At 46.7% G+C, this 22,060-nt stretch overlaps 1 protein-coding gene across 1 annotated transcript in view; it reads right to left on the bottom strand.

Moving 5' to 3' along the window:
* Nucleotides 1-22,060, bottom strand: part of TTC7A (tetratricopeptide repeat domain 7A) — a 596,795-nt gene that overhangs the window by 91,034 nt on the left and 483,701 nt on the right. The window contains exon 19 of the mRNA XM_082252340.1: nt 11,737-11,939. Within this exon, the coding sequence (XP_082108466.1) occupies nt 11,737-11,939 (203 nt within the window). The remainder of the gene's footprint in view (nt 1-11,736; nt 11,940-22,060) is intronic.

Raw genomic sequence — 22,060 nt, 5'->3', positions numbered from 1 at the left:
TTCCCTGGGCGGACAGAACGCCCAAAACACCACCCCAGCCCGACAGGCTGGCATCCGTGGTGATCACCGTCCATGACAAAGGACGAAAAAACTTGCCCCCCCCGACACCGCCGGGGACTGGAGCCACCACAAAAGACCCCTTCGGGTGAGATGGCTCAATGACAGCCGCAGATCCAGAGATTGCGGACGCCCGTCCCACTTGGCCAGGACCTCCACCTGAAGCTCCCGTGTGTGAAACTGGGCGAATGGAATCGCCTCGAAGGCCGAAACCATCAATCCCAGACACCTCATACACGTCCGGAGGGACGAGCACTGATTGTCCCTGAGGGACCTGACTTCGCACTGAAGTGTCCGAAGCTTGTCTTCCGGCAGGAAGACCTTCGCTTGAACAGAGTCCAGAATCATCCCCAGGTAGGGAAGACGAACCGACGGACACAACGTTGACTTTGGAAAATTTATCGTCCAGCCGAATTCCTCCAGAGTCTGCATCGTGATGGATAGGTCGTTCACCAGGCCCTGACTGGTCGCGGACCGAATCAGGATATCGTCCAGATACCCCAGGACAGAAATGCCCTGGGCCCTCAATAAGGCCAGAACCGGCGCAAGCACCTTGGTGAAAACCCGCGGAGCCGAAGCGAGACCAAAGGGCAACGCCACGAATTGATAATGATCCTCCGCAATGGCAAATCGAAGGTACCTTTGGTGACCCTCGAAAATGGGGATGTGAGGGTATGCATCCTTCAAGTCGATGGAGGCCATGAATTCCCCCGGAACCAGGGCAGCCACCACTGATCGCAGGGATTCCATGCGGAAATTGCGAACCCGCACAAAGCGGTTCAGAGCTTTCAAGTCCAGAATCGGACGAACCTTGCCCTCCTTTCTGGGCACAGTGAACAGATTGGAATAGAACCCCTGAAATCTGTCCCGATGAGGCAACGGAACCACCACTCCCTGGGCCCGCAGGACCCGCACCGCCAGGTGCAGATCCTGCAAGCGCTCCGGAGTCAGCTGAAGGTTTGAGGGGAAAAATTTGCCCGCCGGCCGAGAGAGAAACTCGATCTTGTATCCAGATCGAACGATTTCCTGAACCCACCTGTCCCGAACGCGGTCCAGCCAGGGTTGAAGAAAACCGAGCAAACGTCCCCCCACCCCAGAAACGGGTAAGGGCGCCCCTTCAGGCCGCATTGTTATGGGCAGCGGATCCGGACTGGCCGGACTTCTGCTTACCCGTCCACGGCTTCTTCTGGGAGCCTTGGCCTTTGAAGGGCTTACCCTTATAGTGCGGCCGAAAGGCATGAAAGGACCCCTGAGAGGGCCTAAACGAGGCATTCTTCTTACCACGAACAAACTTATTCTTGTGAGATTGGGGCAAGAGAGTGCTCTTACCCCCAGAAATACCCTTTATCAGGGTATCCAAAGATTCGCCAAAAAGGCGAGATCCCGCGTAGGGCAAATTAGCTAAAGTCTTGCGGGAAGATTGGTCAACAGACCAACATTTCAGCCATATCAGGCGACGGTTCAAGACCGCCACACTAGAAAGACGCGCAGCCAAAGGGACTAAATCCAAGTCCGCATCACACAAATACATGACACCCTGATGAATCTGATCCACCATAGCCAAAGTTGTCGGCGGGGCAGAGTCAGCCACCAGAGTGCGCCTGAGCACCTGCGTCCAATCCGCAATAGCCTGGGCTGCCATAATGGAAGCAAAAATAGGCTTCAGCATAGAGCCAGCAACCGTATAAGCATGACGGGCCAGAGATTCCAACCTCCTGTCCGTCGGGTCCCGGAACACCGGGGTATCCTCAGCCAGGATCGCAGTTGATTTATTCAAAATCGCCACCGCGTGATCCACCTGAGGCGGCACACACCAACGCTCATCAGTAGCTGGTGTAAAGGGATAACGCAGCTTGAACCTACTCGGCACAGCAAAAGGCTTCTTTAAATTGCGCCATTGCTCATCAACCGCGCGCTGAAGTTCCGTAGAGCAAGGAAAAACCTGCGATGTTTTGCGTTTCCTTTGCGCCCCATAAGAGGACATCAAAGCAGGAGGACATGGTTCATCCTGCAAATGCAGCGTTTTTTTGATAGAAGCAACCAACTCATCCATGAGTGCAAGCTCTTCGGACGAGCCAGGGGGAGAATTATCAACCCCTTCCACCTCAGCCTCCCCGTCAGACCCCACAAGGTCTAGGGATGAGTGAGACCCTGAGAAGGGCACTCCAGCCATAGCAGCCCCATCGCCCTCTGAATCAAAGGAAATAGACACCCTGGGCCGTTTTGTGGATCGATCAGCCACCAGCATCTGCACTTGAGCAGCTAAGTTTGCCACAATAGTGGCCAGATCAGCCCCCTCGGGGGAAGCAGCAGCCCCTTGGCCCCCCACCAAGGTGGGAGGAAACTTGCAATCCTGAGAATCCATGCCCCAGCAAAATAAGTAATAAAGGGGTACTGCCCCTTTAAGATCGCGGCGAGCGTAGCCCACCGCACCCACTGAATACACCGACCCCCACAGGGACAAGAAACTGGGCAAGGAATACAGGAAAAAAGGAAATATAAAAACCTGGAGAGAACACACAGGCTGCTGCACCGATCGCTGTCCCAGAGCAAAAGGAAGTGATGCAAGACTGACCGCCCCTATGAAGCCTATGCAAGGCTACACAAACATGGCCGCTCGGCTGAGGAATTCTTGGGCAAATAGAACATGGCGCCGACATGTGGCCTGATCGATCGCCACTCAAAATGGCGGCGTTTGGCACCAAAAACGCCGTACAGTACCTCACAGGACCTGCCACCATGATTTTGCCTCAAAAAAATGGCGGATCGCCGCAGCGATCACCGCACAGCATGCCTAAAATCTGACTGCTTCACTATGACACCCAGCAGAGCGGGAGAGCCCCCCCCTTCACAGCCCACACACAGGCAGCAAGTCCACACAGGAACTGACAGGGAGCACAGCAGCCACACAGACATGCAGGGTCACACAGTCCCAGACTGACACCCAAATAGACAGGTCCCCACATAGAGTTACACTTACCAGTCCGGATGGTGTGGGGAGCCTGCTCCAGCGACCAAACCGCAGTACTGAGGACAGGGAGTGTCGCAAGCATGACGCATCTGAACTGCGGTGCGAAACCGCAATGGCGTCCAGTGAGGTAGCCACCTCACCGATAGCATCCCTGCAGCGAACAGGGATGGGTCGTTCAATGTGCCAGGGCAAAACCTAAGCTGAACGCTCGATGGCAGGCTGGGAAGCCCCTGGCCCTGAGCCCTGGGATCCAGGGTGGCCAGACTGAGACCCAGCTCCGCACGATCATCTTCATCAGAAGAAACTAAACTAACGCTGAAAATAAACAGCTAAGTAAAAGAAAGAGAAAACACTTCAAATAAAATCAAAAAGAGAAAAGAAGCTGAGACTAAGAGCCCCAGCACAGGAACAGCCCAACCTACTCCTGAGCTAGGCATTAGAAATTGAGTTGGAAATGCAGGAAGCAGGGAGGTATGGACTGAGGGGACCACCCCCTGGGGGTGGGATATGCTAAAAGCTTTGATATTAATACAGTAAAACCTTGGTTTGAGAGTAACTTGGTTTGAGAGCGCTTTGCAAGACAAGCAAATTTTTTAAATAAATTTTGACTTGATATACAAGCGATGTCTTGATATACAAGTAGCGTCATGTATAAAAAAGAAGAGAGGAGCCTCTAAGTGTAGCAATATGGTTACATTTAATGAAGGTTCAATACTTAGCAACTCACATGGTTGATGATTACAACAGGCACATCTAAGTATGCAGGCATCCGGGGTAAAGCTGTCCACATAGATCATCCTCTGCACAGCCATCTTCATCACTTTAAGATCACTCTACTGCAGGCTATTCTTCCCGGTCACGATTGCAGACTGACAGTGGTAAGAGTCGGTGGTTCAGAAGATGGTCTATGTGGACAGCTTTACCCCGGATGCCTGCATACTTAGGTGTGCCTATTTTAATCATCAACCATGTGAGTTGCTAAATGTTGAACCTTCATTAAATGTAACCATATTGTTACACTCTCATCTCTCTTATATTCTGTAGCTCTGCTAGATTTTGCTTTTAATCCCCTTGGGAAGGCTGCATATTGTGGATGGACATTTTATGGTTACACAACCTATCACATTGCTATAATCTTTGTATATAGACTATAAACCGAAGGACTTGTGGAACGAATCATCTGAGTTTCCATTATTTCTTATGGGGAAATTCGATTTGATATAAGAGTGCTTTGGATTACAAGCATGTTTCCAGAACGAATTCTGCTCACATTCCAAGGTTTTACTGTATATTCTGTTGCCTAGCTACTCCTACGGAGAAAAGGTCAATAACCCCATTGGTGACGAATATGAAGAGGCGGCGACTGTCGGAGGACGTAAGAGAAATATAGTTTCTTTATCGTACATCACAGGACACAGAGCAGCCATAGTCATTACTATCTGGGTTATACGCCACCTATAGGTTAATGGACGCTGGCAACCAATTAAGGCAGGAAGTCCCCCTCTATATAACCCCTCCCATACAGGAAGTACCTCAGTTTTTTCCCCAGTGTTTTAAAGGTGATGGTCATGGTTGGAGAAGCTTTCCATGTTTTTTTTCAAAGAAGAAGAAAGAAGATTATGCTACAAACCCCGATCAAGATCTCTGATCTAAGGAGATTAGCAATTTAGATCCATCCGAGAGTAGAAGACTAAAAGGATGGTACCTGAGTCTCGGTAAAGGAGAAAACAAGGTTTTGCCTGTAATGTGACCTTCTTAGGCGCTGGACCCTTGGTAAAACCAACCCCAAAGGTGTTCCGGTAGGGTGCGATACAGGTCCAAGAGAGTGGCCCCTAGAAAACAAGAGGACCCAGTCTTTGAAGGTCAACAAATGACAGAAGACCGCCATGATGGGTGAAGATTGGATTATTGTTATAAGTAGAATCCTGCCTGTTGACCTCCCATAAGGGGCAAGGGGAGAGTAGCCAATCTAAGCCATTACGGTTGTCAGGCATAGTAGCCACATCCAGTGCTTCTGTCTCAGCCTACATCACCAAAGACGATTTGGCATCGGTGTTAGCCGGCCTTGAGGGTAAAATGCTGGCATGATTACAGCATCGCAAGGAGGGAGGAAACGTGATAGATCCACCTCACCTGAGCCCCCCCTGTTTTAGTTCAGGATTGGGCAGAGGATGTGGAAGAAGTAGCTGTAAATGAACCCAGTGGAAGGTCAAGCTTAGGTTTCCACCTCTGGGGAGTCAGGATCTGAGGAGTCATTCTCAGCCTCTCAATCCCAGAGATTGTTTATTCAGTCTCTCACTGAAATGGTCCGGTTTGGATTTAAATTACCTCCCTTAGAGATGTCTGAAGTCTCTTTTTCCTCTTTAGGCTCATTGCACCCTTCTCTAAGTCCTCAGAATGTTTTTTCGGACAGTTCAGTTCTTAGAGCGTCTGGGTTGGATTCTGAACTTAGCAAAGTCAGCATTGAAGCCAGTCCAGCGTATGGAATATCTGAGATTCCTTGTGGATACAGTACAGGCAAAGGTATTCTTGCCGTCAAGAAAGGTTGTAGACCTGAAGGATCTGGTTTGGTCCGTAAAAGTATCCTTCTGTACGTCTTTGCAGTAGTGGTGACTACAGATGCCAGTCTCTCCGGCTGGGGAGCGGTTCTGGAGCAAGCCACAGTCCAAGGAAAATGGTATTGGATAGAAAGGATACTTCCCATCAATCTCCTGGAAATCCGAGCAGTTTGTCGGGCATTAACGTACTGGACGCCCATACTTTGGGGGTTACCCTGTCAGGGTACAATCCGACAATGCCACAGCTGTGGCTTATATCAACCATCAGGGAGGCACCAAGAGTCAGTCAGCCCAGAAAGAGGTGGATCTCATACTTCTGAGTCGTCAGCAGATGTTTCCGGAGGAATGGTCCTTACAGCCCGAGTTTTTTGCATTGATCTGCTAACGCTGGAGTGTCTGTTGGCATCCAGATCTGTTGGCATCCAGGTTCAACAACAAGTTGAAAAAGTTTATGTCCAGGACCAGGGATCCACTCGCAGTCAGAGTGGATGCCTTGGTGACTCGTTGGGTGGAGTTTTCCCTGATCTAAGCCTTTCCTCCGGTTCAGCTGCTGCTGTGTCTTCTACGCAGGATTCAGGTTTTCCCTGGTCTATGCCTTTCCTCCGGTTCAGCTGCTGCCGCGTCTTCTACGCAGGATCCATGTAGAGGGGAAATCAGTAATCCTGGTGGCTCCAGCATGCCCCAGGAGGTTTTGGTAAACACAAATTCTAAAGTTGGCAGCGGCAAGGCCTTGGGTTCTTCCACCGCGTCCGGACCTGCTCTTTCAGGGTCCGATATTCCACCCTGCTTTACAGTCTCCAAATTTGACTGCTAGGCTGTTGAAGCCTGGATCTTGAAGGAATGGGGTATATCTGCCGCTGCAGTCTCTACTCTGATAAACGCTAGAAAACCAGCCTCTAGAGGCATTTATTAGAGAGTCTGGAAGTCTTACATTTCCTGATGTGAGGCCAGGAAATGGCATTCCCATAAATATATCATCGGGAGAATTCTAACCTTCTTGCAGGTAGGGGTAGATATGAAGTTAGCCTTAGGCACTATTAAGGGTCCAATTTTAGCCTTATCATTTTTTTTCCAGAGACCAATCGCTTTGTATTCCTTAGTTCGAACCTTCATTAAAGGGGTGCTACATATGCTTCCACCAGTGAGGCCACCATTGTTTCCTTGGGATCAAAATTTGGTGCTGGCAGTTTTACAGAAACAGCCTTTTGAGCCCATGCTGCATATACCTCTAGTTCTTTTGACCAGAAAGTTAGTCTTTTTGGTTACAGTAACTTCAGTCAGAAGGGTATCAGAATTGGCGGCTCTTTCTTTTTGGATTTTACATCAAGATAGGGTGATTCTACGTCCACGCCCAGGTTTTTTGCCCAAGGTGGTGTCCGCTTTTCATTTTAATCAGGACATTATACTGCCTTCCTTCTTTCCAAATCCTCAAACAGCAGAAGAAAGGTTGTTACATTCTCTCGATGTAGTACGTGCATTCAAGATTTATTTGAAGAGGTCAGCTCAGATTCGTAAGACCGACCTTTTGTTCGTGCTGCCAGAAGGGCCTAGAAAATGGCAGGCAGCATCCAAGTCTACGATTTCTGGACTCACCAGGTTATTATCCAGGCGTATGGTTTAAAATGGAAGGTTCCACCTTTTACGGTAAAGGGACATTCTACCAGAAGAATAGGTGCCTCTTGGGCAGTTCACCATCAAGCTTCTATGTCTCAGATTTGCAAGGCTGCTACTTGGTCTTCGGGGCATACGTTCACTAGATTCACTAGAAGTGGATGTTAGGACCCAGGCAGAGTCTGCATTTGGTTGCAGTGTTCTGCAGGCAGCTATGTAGATCTTTTTCGGTCTGATGGCGGTGTTTTCATAGTGTCCCACTCCCGTCAAGTGCATTGCTTTGGGACGTCCCAGATAGTAATGAATATGGCTGCTCTGTGTCACGTGATATACAATAAACAAATATGGATTTTTCCTACAACTTACATGTAAAATCCATTTATTGGAGTACATCACGGGACACAGAAGTCCCTCCCCTCTTGTCTGGAATGTTTATTGCTTGCTACAAAACTGAGGTACTTCCTGCATGGGAGGGGTTATATAGAGGGGGACTTCCTGTCTTAATTGGTTGCCAGTGTCCATTACCCTTTAGGTGGCGTATAACCCAGATAGTAATGAATATGGCTGCTCTGTGTCCCGTAATGTACTCCAAGAAATAGATTTTACAGGTAAATTCTAGGAAAAATCCATATATATTTTTTTTTTCAAAATTGTTGTGCTTTTTTTGTCGATAGCGCAAAAAATAATCAAATACCACCAAAAGAAAGCTCTATTTTTGGGAAAAAAGGACATCAATTTTGGTAACAACGTCGCACAACCGTGCAATTGTCTGTTAACCTCCCTGGCAGTATGATTCTTTTCATTTTAGGTGCTGAAAGCGGTACAATTATTTTGCATGTAATTCTTAAGAATGAGCAGCCCAAACCAACTATTTACATATGATTTTTTTTTTAGTGTGTGTTCTTCTTTATAACATCTCGGGTATGATAAAGTTTGAAACACAAAATCATAAATTATAATATAATAAATAACTGTAAAAAAGTTATAGTATGTATATGTGTGTGTGTAATATATATATATATATATGTGTGTATACATATATATATAGATATACGTGTATATCTATATATTTATATATACGTATATATATATATATATATATATATATATATATATATATATATATATACATAAAAAGTACAGTAAAACTGCAGGAAGGGGCACTGGGGGGCAAAGTAATGTGAATTTATTTTATTTTGCAATGTATCAGTGTGTTTGGTGTGTTTTACTATTTGAATTTGCCAACCCCGTCGCAGGAGACGGAAGTCGGGGCACAGAGCATCAGAAAGAAGATCCACCGCTGCACATTGCCGGGATACATCGCTGGATCCCGGGTGTGGCTCGGAGTTACAGCTTTTGGCACTGAAATTTAACCCCAAGCCACACTCGGGAATACCGCTAGGAAGGTTAAAGTAACGCAGTGCCGTATCGCAAAAAAATGGCCTGGTCAGGAGGGGGAATCTTCCAGAGCTGAAGTGGTTAATAAAAACCCAAACACCATTAGCAGCTCTTTTATATCAGCCAACCTGCCATTTACAATTACTGGCCTTTTAAGTAGAATTCACGGGGCTATTTAAAGGCATGTGATGTAATGACACCAAACAGAAATAGTTACTTGCAGAGTAACCTGAAGCTACCAGGAGACATACTGCAGGAAAGGTTACACCTAGGCTGGACGGTACAGTCTGCCATCCTGCTCCCAGGTTCAGACGGGCTAAATGAATGCTGCCACATGAGTCACGCTGTCTGCCGTCGCTTGCCGCAGCAGAGCCTGACACAGCCAGGCGAGTAAAGCAAATCAAATGATGTGTGAGAATAGGATAAGAAAGGGTTGTATCTCTGCAGTCTGCTGGAGAAGATAGCAATGGTGACATTTTTCTTACTTCCTGTACTGTCAATGTGTTACATGGTTCTGAACCAATTATGTGCCTGATTTCATGATATGGAAGCGAATATATTCCCAGATCGCAACAAGTGGATAAAATCCAATACAAGACTGCAAAAAAGGGTGCCGCACTTAAAGTGATACTTGGGGACAATTTACTAAAGGAAAATAGACTGTGCACTTTGCAAGTGCAGTTGAACTAATTTTCCCCAGAACTTAGCAAATGGGGTAAAGCTCTGCTGTTGTCCATCATGCAATCATTTTACCAAATCAATTTTTTTTTCCAGCATGGGACTTTAAATGGCACTTAAACAGGACTCAACTACAATTAGAAATGTTCTTAAAAAAACAAATGATTCATGTATTTACAAAATTCTAAATTCATAAAAATTTTACATAGAAAAATAGGGCATGCATATAGACTAGTCAATGACTATCATCAATCATGTATATAATATTAAAACAAAAAAAACCCATAGAAACCTATGAGTCGGGCGCCCTGAATGAAAATTAGGGGGGTGGTGCCCCCGCGCCCCTTATGGACCGGCTGCCGCTGCTCTTAAGGTGTCAGCACACCAAGACATTTTGGAAAATTTCATGCTCTCAACTTTGTGGGAACAGCTTGGGCATGGCCCCTTCCTGTTCCAACATGACTGCACACCAGGCAAGGTCCATAAAGACCTGGATGAGGGAGTTTGGGGTGGAGGAACATGACTGGCCTGCACAGAGTTCTGACCTCAACCTCATAGAACACCTTTGGGATGAACTAGAGCGGAGACTGTGATCCAGGCCTTCTCTCCACCATTAGTGCCTGACCTCACAAATTTGCTTCTGGAAGAATGGTCAAACATTCCCATAGACACTCCTAAACCTTGTGGACAGCCTTCCCAGAAGAGCTGAAGCTGTTCTAGCTGCAAAGGGTGGGCCAACTTAATATTGAACTCTACGGACTTAAGCCTTGTACACACGATACACATGCATTTGTGAGGTCAGGCACTGATGTTCCCAACTTTGTGGGAACAGTTTGGGGGTGGCCCCTTCCTGTTCCAACATGACTGCGCACCAGTGCACAAAGCAAGGTCCATAAAGACATGGATGAGTGAGTTTGGGGTGGAGGAACTTGACTGGCCTGCACAGAGTCCTGACCTCAACCTGACAGAACACCTTTGAGATGAATTAGGCCCCTTTCATACATGCGGACCGTTTAGATCTGCCTGTCAGTTTTTTCAGGCGGATCTGAACAAATGCCCCATGAATCTCTATGGGGCAGGGGATGTCAGCGGAGACATGTCTGTCAAATCCGGACAGATGGAAACCCTATTTTCCATCCATCTGGCGGATCGGATCGGATGAAAATGGACAGGCGGTTTGTTCTCATCCGATTCCCCCATAGAGAACAGTGGGTACCTGACAGCTCTATCTCCGCACACAGCGCGGAGACAGAGCTGCCATCCACCTGCTCAGCGGGGATCGGCGAATCGATCCCCCGCTGAGAAAAATGTAGTCCGCCGACGGAGCGGACAGTGTGAAAGTGGCCTTAGAGTGGAGACTGCGAGCCAGGCCCTTGCTTCTACATCAGTGCCTGACCTCACAATGCGCTTCTGGAAGAATGGTCAAACATTCCCATAGACACACTCCTAAACCTTGTGGACAGCCTTCCCAGAAGAGTTGAAGCTGTTATAGCTGCTAAGGGTGGGCCAACTCAATATTGAACCCTACGGACTAAAGCCTTGTATACACAGAACAATTATTGGCCGACCGATCGTCCGACTTTTGTCCAAGTTGTCTTTTGTTGGTTGGAATGTGCTCTAGACTGCACACGAATTTTCTCGGCCAACAAAATTCTACTTCAGAAGTGATGTCATGTGTTGGTTTGTTTTCTTTGTGTTCTTTCTTCACTGACCATGCCCAGACTTGCTCATCAGATTTTTCCCTGACGAAATCTGTACTGACTGCACGAAAATCGGACGTTGTGTTGACGGCCAACAAAAATTTTATAGTCTGCACACCAGATTTTTTTTGGCCGAAAAGTCAGAGTTGGTTGTCGGAAGCATCATACTAACAAGCCGAAAATCGGCCGATCGGACGTTGGCCGAAAAAATTCCCTGCCAATTTTCAACGCGTGTGTACGGGACTTAAGACTGGGATGCCATTAAAGTTCATGGATCATGCTTTCTTGGGGTTTTTCGCCTTCCTCTGGATCAACTGCTGGTATAGGATCGTGTATATGGGATTGTATGGTTGGGTTTTCTTTACTGTTTTTTTCCTTTTGTTTTTTATTGGTTGAGCCAGACGGACTTGTTTTTTTCAGCCTGACTAACTATGTAACTGTGTGCGTGTAAAGGCAGGCGTCCCAATACTTTTGGTAATATAGTGAACCTTCCTATCTGTTTACTTTGAGAAAGTTTACTTACGCTTTAATTTAGAATACCATTTTTTAGTGAGTGTGGAGTATTCCTTTAACAATGGCAGAACATTATTTTTTCATCACATAATAAACATTTACTATTACCACTTCTCCCAATTAAAGTACAGCCGCTGAATGTAAAATTCTAAAAATAATTACCTAATATTACCACACAATCACTGCAACAATGGAACCCACAGCTGCGGCCCCCAAACACTCGCACAATGAGTGGAGCCTACAAACTTACCAGGCTGTGCATAATTTTCACTCCATCTGGATTGACTGTTAGTGCTTCGTTGTACAATTGCTCTGCCTCCTCCAAACAGCCTTTCATCTCGGAGAGCTTCCCACGCATGTACAGCACAGTGTGTGATGTGGGGAAAAGGCTGGCTGCCTCCTGGATACAAAAGCCTGCTTCTTTCATAAGCTGTTGTTCCATAAAGAGTTCAGCTGTACAATGGAGGGGGGGAGAAAAAAAAGTACAATAAAATAACTCATTATTTTTAAATTGTGACAATTGTCAGAAAGCCACAAACATGCAGAGAAATAAAAATATACACAATATGAGATAATAAACAATGTCAGCATACGGGAATGACTGGCAAGCTGTCATGGCACATTGTGAGATCTGTAAAATTCCTTGCCTACACCAATACTCGGTCCTTTAAATTAAAAAAAAATAGATATTTTTTTTTATAGATACCGGGGATGGTTTAATGGGTTTCCTAGGAAAACGGAAATCCTCAGCGTTGGCGAGCCATCAGTGTAACAATTGAAATCTCACACCTTTTTATGTCTTTATATTCCTGTACTTCCGCGTGGTATGATTTGTGACAGATGTTTGCTTGGAAATGCTATTTCATAATATTGTCTTTCTGTTTTCACACTGCAGTGCTCTCTGCTGGCAGAGCTCAGTAACAGCCACACCCCTCAGTGCAAGTGTCCCCACACAGGGCCGGCCTTAGTTGTTCAGGCGCCCTGTGCGAGCTAATCCTGTGGCGCGCCCCCAGCTTTTCTTTTTTATGATCACTAATAACTTAGCCCCCCTTACATCAGAGACCCCCCCCATGGAGCCCCCTTACATCAGAAACCCCCCACATAGGTCCCCCTTACATCAGAGAGCCCCGCTTACATCAGAGCCCCCCTTACACCTGAGACCCCCCCACACAGAGCTCCCCTTACATCAGAGCCCCCCCACAGAGCTCCCCTTACATCAGAGACCCCCCCCACAGAGCCCCCTTACATCAGAGCTCCCCCACACTGAGCTCCTCTTACATCAGAGACCCCCCCCCACAGAGCCCCCCCACAAACAGAGCCCCCCTTACATCAGAGACCCCCCACACAGAGCCCCCTTACATCAGAGACCCCCCACACAGAGCCCCCTTTACATCAGAGACCCCCCACAGAGCTCCCCTTACATCAGAACCCCCAACCCCCCCACAGAGCTCCTCTTACATCAGAGCCCCCCCCACACAGAGCCCCCTTACATCAAACCCCCCCCACACAGAGCCCCCCCACACAGCGCCCCCTTATGTCAGAGACCCCCCACACAGAGCCCCCTTACATCAAAGACCCCCACACAAAGCCCCCTTTACATCAGAGACCCCCCACACAGAGCTCGCCTTACATCAGAGACCCCCCACACAGAGCCCCCCTTACATCGGAGACCCCACACACAAAGCCCCCCTTACATCAGAGACCCCCCACACAAAGCCCCCCTTACATCAGAGACCCCCACACACAGAGCCCCCCTTACAGAGACCCCCATACAAAGCCCCCCTTACATCAAAGACCCCCACATACAAAGCCCCCCCTTACATCAGAGACCCCCCCACACAAAGCCCCCCTTACATCAGATATCCCCCACACAAAGCCCCCCCTTACATCAGAGACCTCCCACACAGAGCCCCCCTTACATCAGAGACTCCCACAAAGCCCCCCTTACATAATAGACCCCCCCGCACAAAGCCCCTCTTACATCAGAGACCCCCCACACAAAGCTCCCCCTTACATAAGAGACCCCACACACGCTTACCTCCCGCTGTGTGGCCTGATCATGTGCGAGCTGTGATGCCCGCACGGCGCCCCTGTTGCCCATGGCGCCCTGTGCGGCCGCACAGCTTGCACACCCTAAAGGCCGGCCCTGTCCCCACATAGACTTTATTATTATTTTATATAGGGATGCTCCCGATACCAAAACTGGATACTTTCTAGTGCAAATGAATGGGCGCGAAGAATCGCATGCAATTTGAACAGGAATCTGAGCAATTCCTGTCTGAATCACATGTGGTTTCACGCACCAGGCTGAAATCCCTATGGAGAAGGGGTGTACCTTAGTGCTGCACATCCGAGGAATTCTAAGAAGGCGAGTGGAATGGCAACCTCAGCATGAACTCCGACCAGGCCATTTCCCAACGCGTTTCGCCCCGACCCTGGAGGTTCCCCATGACAGCTCCAGGGGTGGAGCGAAATGCGTTGGAGATGTGGCCTGGTCAGAGTTCAGGATGAGGTTGCAGTGCTCTCTGCTGGCAGAGCTCAGTAACAGCCACAACCCTCAGTGCAAGTGTCCCCACACAGACTTTATTATTATTTTATATAGGGATGCACCGATACTGGGGTGCCGATACTGAGTATTTTCACGGGTACTCGCTCCTGATTCTGAAACCAGATACTTTGCAGTGCGAATAAATGGGCACAAATCACTCTGCAAAGAATCCCATGCAATTTGAACAGGAATCTGTTGCAATTCCTGTCTGAATCACATGTGGGTTCACGCACCAGGATGAAATCCCTATGGAGAAGGGGTGTACCCTAGTGCTGCACATTCGAGGAATTCTAGGAAGGCGAGTGGAGTAGCTTCCTCAGCCTGAACTCAGATCAGGCCAAGCCCCAACGTGTTTCGCCCCGACCCCTGGAGGTTCCCCATGACAGCTTCAGGGGTGGAGCGAAATGCGTTGGAGATGTGGCCTGGTCAGACTTCAAGATGAGGTTGCAAAGAATCCCTCTGCAAAGAATCGCATGCAATTGGAACAGGAATCTGGTGCAATTCCTGTCTGAATCACATGAGGTTTCACGCACCAGGATGAAATCCCTATGGAGAAGGGGTGTACCCTAGTGCTGCACATCCAAGGAATTCTAAGAAGGTGAGTGGAGTGGCAACCTCAGCCTGGACTCTGACCAGGCCACGCCCCAACGCGTTTCGCCCTGACCTTGGAGCTTTCCCATGACAGCTCCAGGGGTGGAACGAAATGCATTGGAGGCGTGGCCTGGTCGGAGTTAAGGATGAGGTTGCCACTCCACTCACCTTCTTAGAATTCCTTAGATGTGCGGCACTAGGGGGACATCCCTTCTCCTTTTGAACCACTACAGGGGCCAGGACGGGCTCCAACCCCTGCTAGCACTCCTAGCAGCAGTCGCAGAGGCACCTGTTTGTATACCCCCCTTGTATCGAGCCTGAGCAGCACACATCCAGACCTAACCGGTCACACTGAAATCCCTATGACAAGCCTGGGTTCACACAGGAGAGGTGGGGAAACCGCATGCGATTGGGACAGGAATCGCACTACATTCCCGTTTAAATTGCATGTGATTCTTTGCAGTGCAATTTGCACCCATTCTTTTGTATGGACACAAATCGCACCACAAAGTATCGGTACTCGGTATTGGGGAGTACTGGACCTAATAAATCGGTACTTGTACTCGCTGATAAAAAAAACGGTATCAGTGCAACCCTAATTAAATATTTTGCAGACAAGGCGATCGTGTGTGTCTGTCCAGTTCTATCAGTGTTAAAAAAAATGTTACTACAACATTTCATATTCCTGATACTTGGCTGCTGTACCATCTACTTATATGAGAAAGTATCCTATTCTCTTTGTATTGCTTCCTCTGTGTGAAATCCCTGGTGATTCTGCCAGTCCCTCTGCTTTCCTATTACAAACTGACCAAACTAGGCATGGGAGCACAGCATAGTCAATTCTCTAGCTATGCTGCAAACTTAACCTGCTCACCTCCAATGATCAGACTTGTCATAACAACCCCTCCTCTACAGCCATTTACTGGGGAGACTAATGTACTGCTGTTTCTCCACCCTCACCTCTCCAAGCAGCTAACAGCAGGTATGTGATCACTAAATAAGGGGAAAAAAGGCATTTATAATGTTTTTCATTTCTATTTTAAACTGCATGGGTTGTTTTAAAAGGTGATGGCTTACATATACTTTAATTACCAAGAGCACCAGGTTTATCTGTAGTGCCTTTGTTTAAGCCCCGTACACACGATCAGATTATCAAACAATCTGTTGTCCGTTTTTTGTGGCATGCTAGTCTGATGTGGAAAGTGAAGAGGTTTTTTTCATACAAATTTTCCCGTACGACAGAATTCTACTTCAGAAGTGATGTCATGTGTTGGATTGTTTTGTATGTGTTCTTTCGTCTCTGAGCATGCCTAGTCTTGCTCTTAAGATTTTTTTCCATCTAAATCTATACTAATGAGACGAAAATCGGTTTGATGGACGACAAAAATTATATAGCCTGCACATCAGGATTTTGTCGGCCGAAAAGTCGGAGTCGGCTGTCGAAAGCACCATACTAGCAATCCGAAAATTGGCAGATCGGTCGTCGGATGAATTTTCCCTTCAGATTTTCTTATCGTGTGTACGGGGCTTTAGACTCTATGCACAACTGCAGTAACAGGAAAGGGAAGCCAACCCGGGGGAGAAAGATGTTCTTAGTTCAGGATCTTAGTTCAGGATCTTATAACTGTGTATCTATTTCTGTGACTTTATTGGAGTCCCCTGAGAAAAAAAAAAAACAACAACAACAACATTGTAGCATGTTAGGTCACTAACTCCCAAAAGACTTGTGTACATGGGCACCTATAGGGCTGATTTACTCATGCAGTAAGGACTGCCCCTACTCTGAAAAATGATCCATGCTTAGACTGCTTTTCAGAGGCGCTTGTCAGACACCTCCTCTGCATTTGTTTTTCTCGGGAAGATTTAAAAACCTTGTATTGTAATGACAACCAGAGTACTTAAACCCCGGATCCTGCATTCACTATATCTGCTCTCCCACACTACACAGAACATGGAAATGAAATTATTTCAGTGAATATAAACTGCTAAATACCTTTTCTCATCAGCAGTATATAGCAGTCTTGTGACTTCTATCAGTATCTGGTTAAAGCTTGTAGGAGGGGTTTTCATTCTTCTCTGACTGTCCTATGAGGCTGCAGGACCCCCGATCCTCTGTCTGGACAGTGCTGATTGGCCCTGTGCTGATCACATGCACCCTCCCAAGAAAGAAAAAAAACTCTCTAGCAATACACACTACACTGAGCATGTGCAGAGTGATTCCAAAGGGTCTGTCTTATTAGGAGATGGGTTGGGGACAGTAAAAGAAGGCGAGGATCAGAGAATTCAGGATCAAACAGCCTTTTTACATAATGCAGAGGATTAACCCCTCAGGTTCCACAGTGAATATAACAAGCATGCTTTACTGCATATACAGACTGACTTTACTGTTGTGGGTTTAGTAACACTTTAAAGCAGAACTAAACTGTATCTGAGCACCACAAACTGAAAACGCCAATTTATTAATTGTTTTTACATTCACTGCAAAACCTCCCATCCATCCATGTCTCTAAGCCAGTGATGGTGAACCTTGGCACCCCAGACGTTTTGGAACTACATTTCCCATAATGCTCAACTACACTGCAGAGTGCATGAGCATCATGGGAAATGTAGTTCCAAAATATCTGGGGTGCCAAGGTTCACCATCACTGCTCTATGTTTTATTTTGTCAAGAAATCACCCTAAACACCCCCCCCCCCCAACATTCCTACTAAGGGCAGATGTTTCATGTAGCATTTACCACCTGGAATCCATTTGCCTTTAGCTCAGTCATGCGGGCAGGAGGGTGTGCTTAGCTGAGAAAACCCCTCCTCCTGATAAAAGAAAAATAAATTCCTCCTGGGATGTATGACATCATTTTGGCCTAGGCAGAAACCAGGAAGCAGGTAGAGAAATGTTAAAAAAAAAAGTTTAACACAAGTAAATAGTAGGATAAGGATTAAAATGGTTTATTGGTTGAGTTTAGTTCCGCTTTGAATGATACAATGGATATGGACGTGATCAGTGCCCTCTGGTGGACCGAATGTTCTCAATGTATATGTTGAGTCACCTTTAATGAATGCCATTATCAACTAAGTGCCAACAATGCCAAGGTTACAGACAACAGAGTAAACTGTGGAGTGAAGCAGCTTATCTCAGGGTGTGTTCCATGTGTGAAATACATTAGCTGCCAAGTTCCATTCAGAAAGAAACGCTTCATTTGTGAGCTTTCTTCAGCGACATTACACAAATTGTCCTGACCTCTGGGTCAACGCCACTTTCAGTGAATGGCTCAGATTTTTAATGCATCACATGACTGATGCCTCTGAATATCTCCCTGTGGTCAATACTGTATTAAAGAAATGGTGCCGCATATACAGTATATATATATATATATATATATACACTCACTGGCCACTTTATTAGGTACAACTGTTCAATTACTTGGTAACACAAACTGCTAACTGGGAAGATCAGTTGGGACAGCTATGAGAGTCTAGCAGACCAAGAAAGTTGAGATGACTAGTGAGTCCATGAGGCTGGAGAACCCAATTTAGAGGCCAGGAGTTGGCCTGTGCAGTCAGGTGCTGCAATCATGGCTGGGTAAGCCTGGAGAACCCTAATTATATGTCAATAGCACTTTTAGAAATATATTTACCTGGAAAAATGGTGACGTGTTTAAAATTTATTTTACCCAATGTTTATACACAGTATCTCACAAAAAGTGAGTACACCCCTCACATTTGTGTAAATATTTTATTATATCTTTTCATGTGACAAAACTGAAGAAATTACACTTTGCTACAATGTAGTGAGTGTACAGCTTGTATAACAGTGTAAATTTGCTGTCCCCTCAAAATAACTCAACACACAGCCATTAATGTCTAAACGGCTGGCAACAAAAGTGAGTACACCCCTAAGTGTAAATGTCCAAATTGGGCCCAGTGTCAATATTTTGTGTGCCCACCATTATTTTCCAGCACTGTCTTAACCCTCTTGGGCATGGAGTTCACCAGAGCTTCACAGGTTGCCACTGGAGTCTTCTTCCACTCCTCCATGATGACATCACAGAGCTGGCGGATGTTAGAGACCTTGCGCTCCTCCACCTTCCGATTGAGGATGCCCCACAGTTGCTCAATAGGGTTTAGGTCTGGAGACATGCTTGGCCAGTCGATCACCTTTACCCTCAGCTTCTTTAGCAAGGAAGTGGTCATCTTGGAGGTGTGTTTGGGGTCGTTATCATGTTGGAATACTGCCCTGCAGCCCAGTCTCCCAAGGGAGGGGATCATGCTCTGCTTTAGTATGTCACAGTACATGTTGGTTCCCTCATTGAACTGTAGCTCCCCAGTGCCGGCAGCACTCATGCAGCCCCAGACCATGACACTCCCACCATCATGCTTGACTGTAGGCAAGACACACTTGTCTTTGTACTCCTCACCTGGTTGCCGTCACACACGCTTGACACCATCTGAACCAAATACGTTTATCGTGGTCTCATCAGACCACAGGACATGGTTCCAGTAATCCATGTCCTTAGTCTGCTTGTTTTCAGCAAATTGTTTGCAGGCTTTCTTGTGCATCATCTTTAGAAGAGGCTTCCTTCGGGGATGACAGCCATGAAGACCAATTTGATGCAGTGTGTGGCGTATGGTCTGAGCACTGACAGGCTGACCCCCCACCTCTTCAACCTCTGCAGCAATGCTGGCAACACTCTACGTCTATTTCCCAAAGACAACCTCTGGATATGATGCTGAGCATGTGCAATCAACTTGGCAAGGCCTGTTCTGATTGGAACCTGTCCTGTTAAACCGCTGTATGGTCTTGGCCATTGTGCTGCAGCTCAGTTTCAGGGTCTTGACAATCTTCTTATAGCCTAGGCCATCTTAATGTAGAGCAACAATTCTTTTTTTTAGATCCTCAGAGAGATCTTTGCCATGAGGTGCAATGTTAAACTTCCAGTGACCAGTATGAGAGAGTGAGAGCGATAACAGCAAACTTATACAAGCTGTACACTCACTACTTTACATTGTAACAAAGTGTCATTTCTTCAGTGTTGTCACATGAAAAGATATGATAAAATATTTACAAAAATGTGAGAGGTGCACACTGTATATATATTTATATAAAACATGCAGGAAGTATCTAATCCAGGACGGTATTTATTGAAAAGAACATACAGTACACGGACTCCACGCTTTGCAGTTCTGCTTTTTATTCATCCACACACCCAGTAACAGGTTGTCAAGCCTTTGTCATCTCCCTCTCCCAGTCTCTGCTCGGTTACAGGCCTTGCAGCTTGATTAGCTCCCATGAGTCAGCATGCTGAGATCAATGTGAAAGGAGCTTCTGACAGTGGCATGAAATACTTAATGTGCATTATTCACCATTCTCAAGGTGTAAGAGACACGAGGGGGAACTAAGTCTATTGCACAGTGAGGCTCCAGATATTCATGTGGGTCATCAGAAAGTAAAATTCAGCTGTCTCCATTGATTTTTCAGCAGCTATTTGCCCTGATCCTCTTCCCCTCGTTGCATGCTATCATTTTACATTAGAGGTAGGGAAATAATTGGTGTGGCGCTGATGCCTTCCTGTCTGCAGAACAAAAGAATTCTAATGTGAAGTGTCAGGCAGTTCAAAATATGCATCAAAACACCAAGATATCGAAAGATTCAACAGAGCCAGGCCTGCAATAAGGGTGGTGTACCCAGAGTTTGCTAAAGAGGCAAAAAGTACTAGTGGTCATTTACCACTCATTTGGTGGTCATTTCTAGCACTAATGTTATACTATAATTAGTTCACTGATTATTTGTTTTTTAGGTGTGAGGATTTATTCCGTTCACATTCATACTGATTTAGATTAAAGATTTGGCAACACCCTTTTTTGCGCTGGGTTTTAAACGCTTCTTGATTTATCACCTGCAGCAATATTTCCAGGCCTGGGGCCTGAGGTGGGTCTGCCATCAGTACCGGTAACACTTCCAACACATTTAAGTTGTGAACCCAGGTGTGAGAACTGAGACAATGACCATTCTGCCATCTTTGGTTTGTTTTGTTTTATTGTATTTAGGGGATGGGAGAAGGGAATGAGTAGGATGCTCCTCTAGGCTTAACTGGGACTTTGCACAAAAAATGCTCACTAACGCTGTCTGGGTGCCAGCTGAATGCCGACCAGCGCTTCCTGATGCTTCAAATGCTGCTTGACTGAATTAGTGCTGAAACCTCGACTTTAACTTGGATTGTTAGCTCAGAAGCTCCAGGACTGTAGAACTCTTGACTCCTGATACATGACGTAGCTCAAAAGTCACTGAACAGCTCCCTCCAACCCTTCACTGGCTGAGGTAGCTCCTTGTCACTACTTGTGCTGCTGCAACTCTCAACTTTGTACACTTCACACTGTACACTGACTCTTCAGGGCCCAAACTGCAGGTACCCCCTCTAATACTTCAGGGTCCTCTGACTAGGTACCCCCTCTAATACTTCAGGGTCCTCTGACCAGGCACCCCCTTTAACAGTTAGCTGACTCCTGGATCCCTAGAACCTTCTCCGGAGTGGTCCCCTCTGACTCTAGGCAGACCACCAGGGGCAGTCCATAGTACTCACAACCTTTGTAGGCTTTCCTGGAACTGGACCCCTCTCGCTCTCTGCTGCTTCTCGGCACACCGGATCCCCTCTGCAGCTCAGCTCCACACTCTTTGGATTCCCAGGCCACCACCCGGGACACCCGCTTCCTCTGACAGGAGGAGAGACAGCCCTACTCTCCTTCCTGGGACTCTGCTTCCCACCAAAGACGCTGCGTTATGCATTCCCTCAGAACTTATACCCACTCCCAGAATCCTCTGTGGCAGAATCTGCCTTTTGGGGTAGATATAGGCCTGAATGTGTCTCTGATGGAGTTTCCTCCACTGTCCAATGAGAATCCTCTCATGGAGCCAGTGGGGAGACTCCCCTCTTAGCAGACACACCTGGGAGACATGACAGCCAGCTGAAATCATAGCCCTGCTGTTAGGCAGCCAAGGCCCACTATACAGTACCTAGCACCTACCTGTAGGGTGCTGTACACCCATAACCTATAAAAACAATCAAAACCTCCAAGATCTTCCCTTTAGAAAATGTATGATTGTCTATAAAATGAAGATCTGAATACAACATGGTTGGGTCAGAACTCATTTCTTAATAACATATCCTAGCAAAAAATATATATATAAAAAAAAAACCTAAGTACAATAAACCATCCACTCCCCAATATACACTATATTGTAAAAAGTATTGGGACACCTGCCTTTACACGCACATGAACTTTAATGGCATCCCAGTCTTAGTCCGTAGGGTTCAATATTGAGTTGGCCCTCCCTTTACAGCTATAACAGCTTCAACTCTTCTGGGAAGTCTGTCCACAAGGTTTAGGAGTATGTCTATGGGAATGTTTGACCATCCTTCCAGAAGCGCATTTGTGAGGTC

The sequence above is a fragment of the Pelophylax lessonae genome (assembly GCF_965119305.1).
Source record: "Pelophylax lessonae genome assembly, chromosome: 3".
Taxonomy (NCBI): domain Eukaryota; kingdom Metazoa; phylum Chordata; class Amphibia; order Anura; family Ranidae; genus Pelophylax; species Pelophylax lessonae.
The sequence above is the reverse complement of the archived record's forward strand: the minus strand, read 5'-3'. Positions and strand labels throughout refer to the sequence as shown.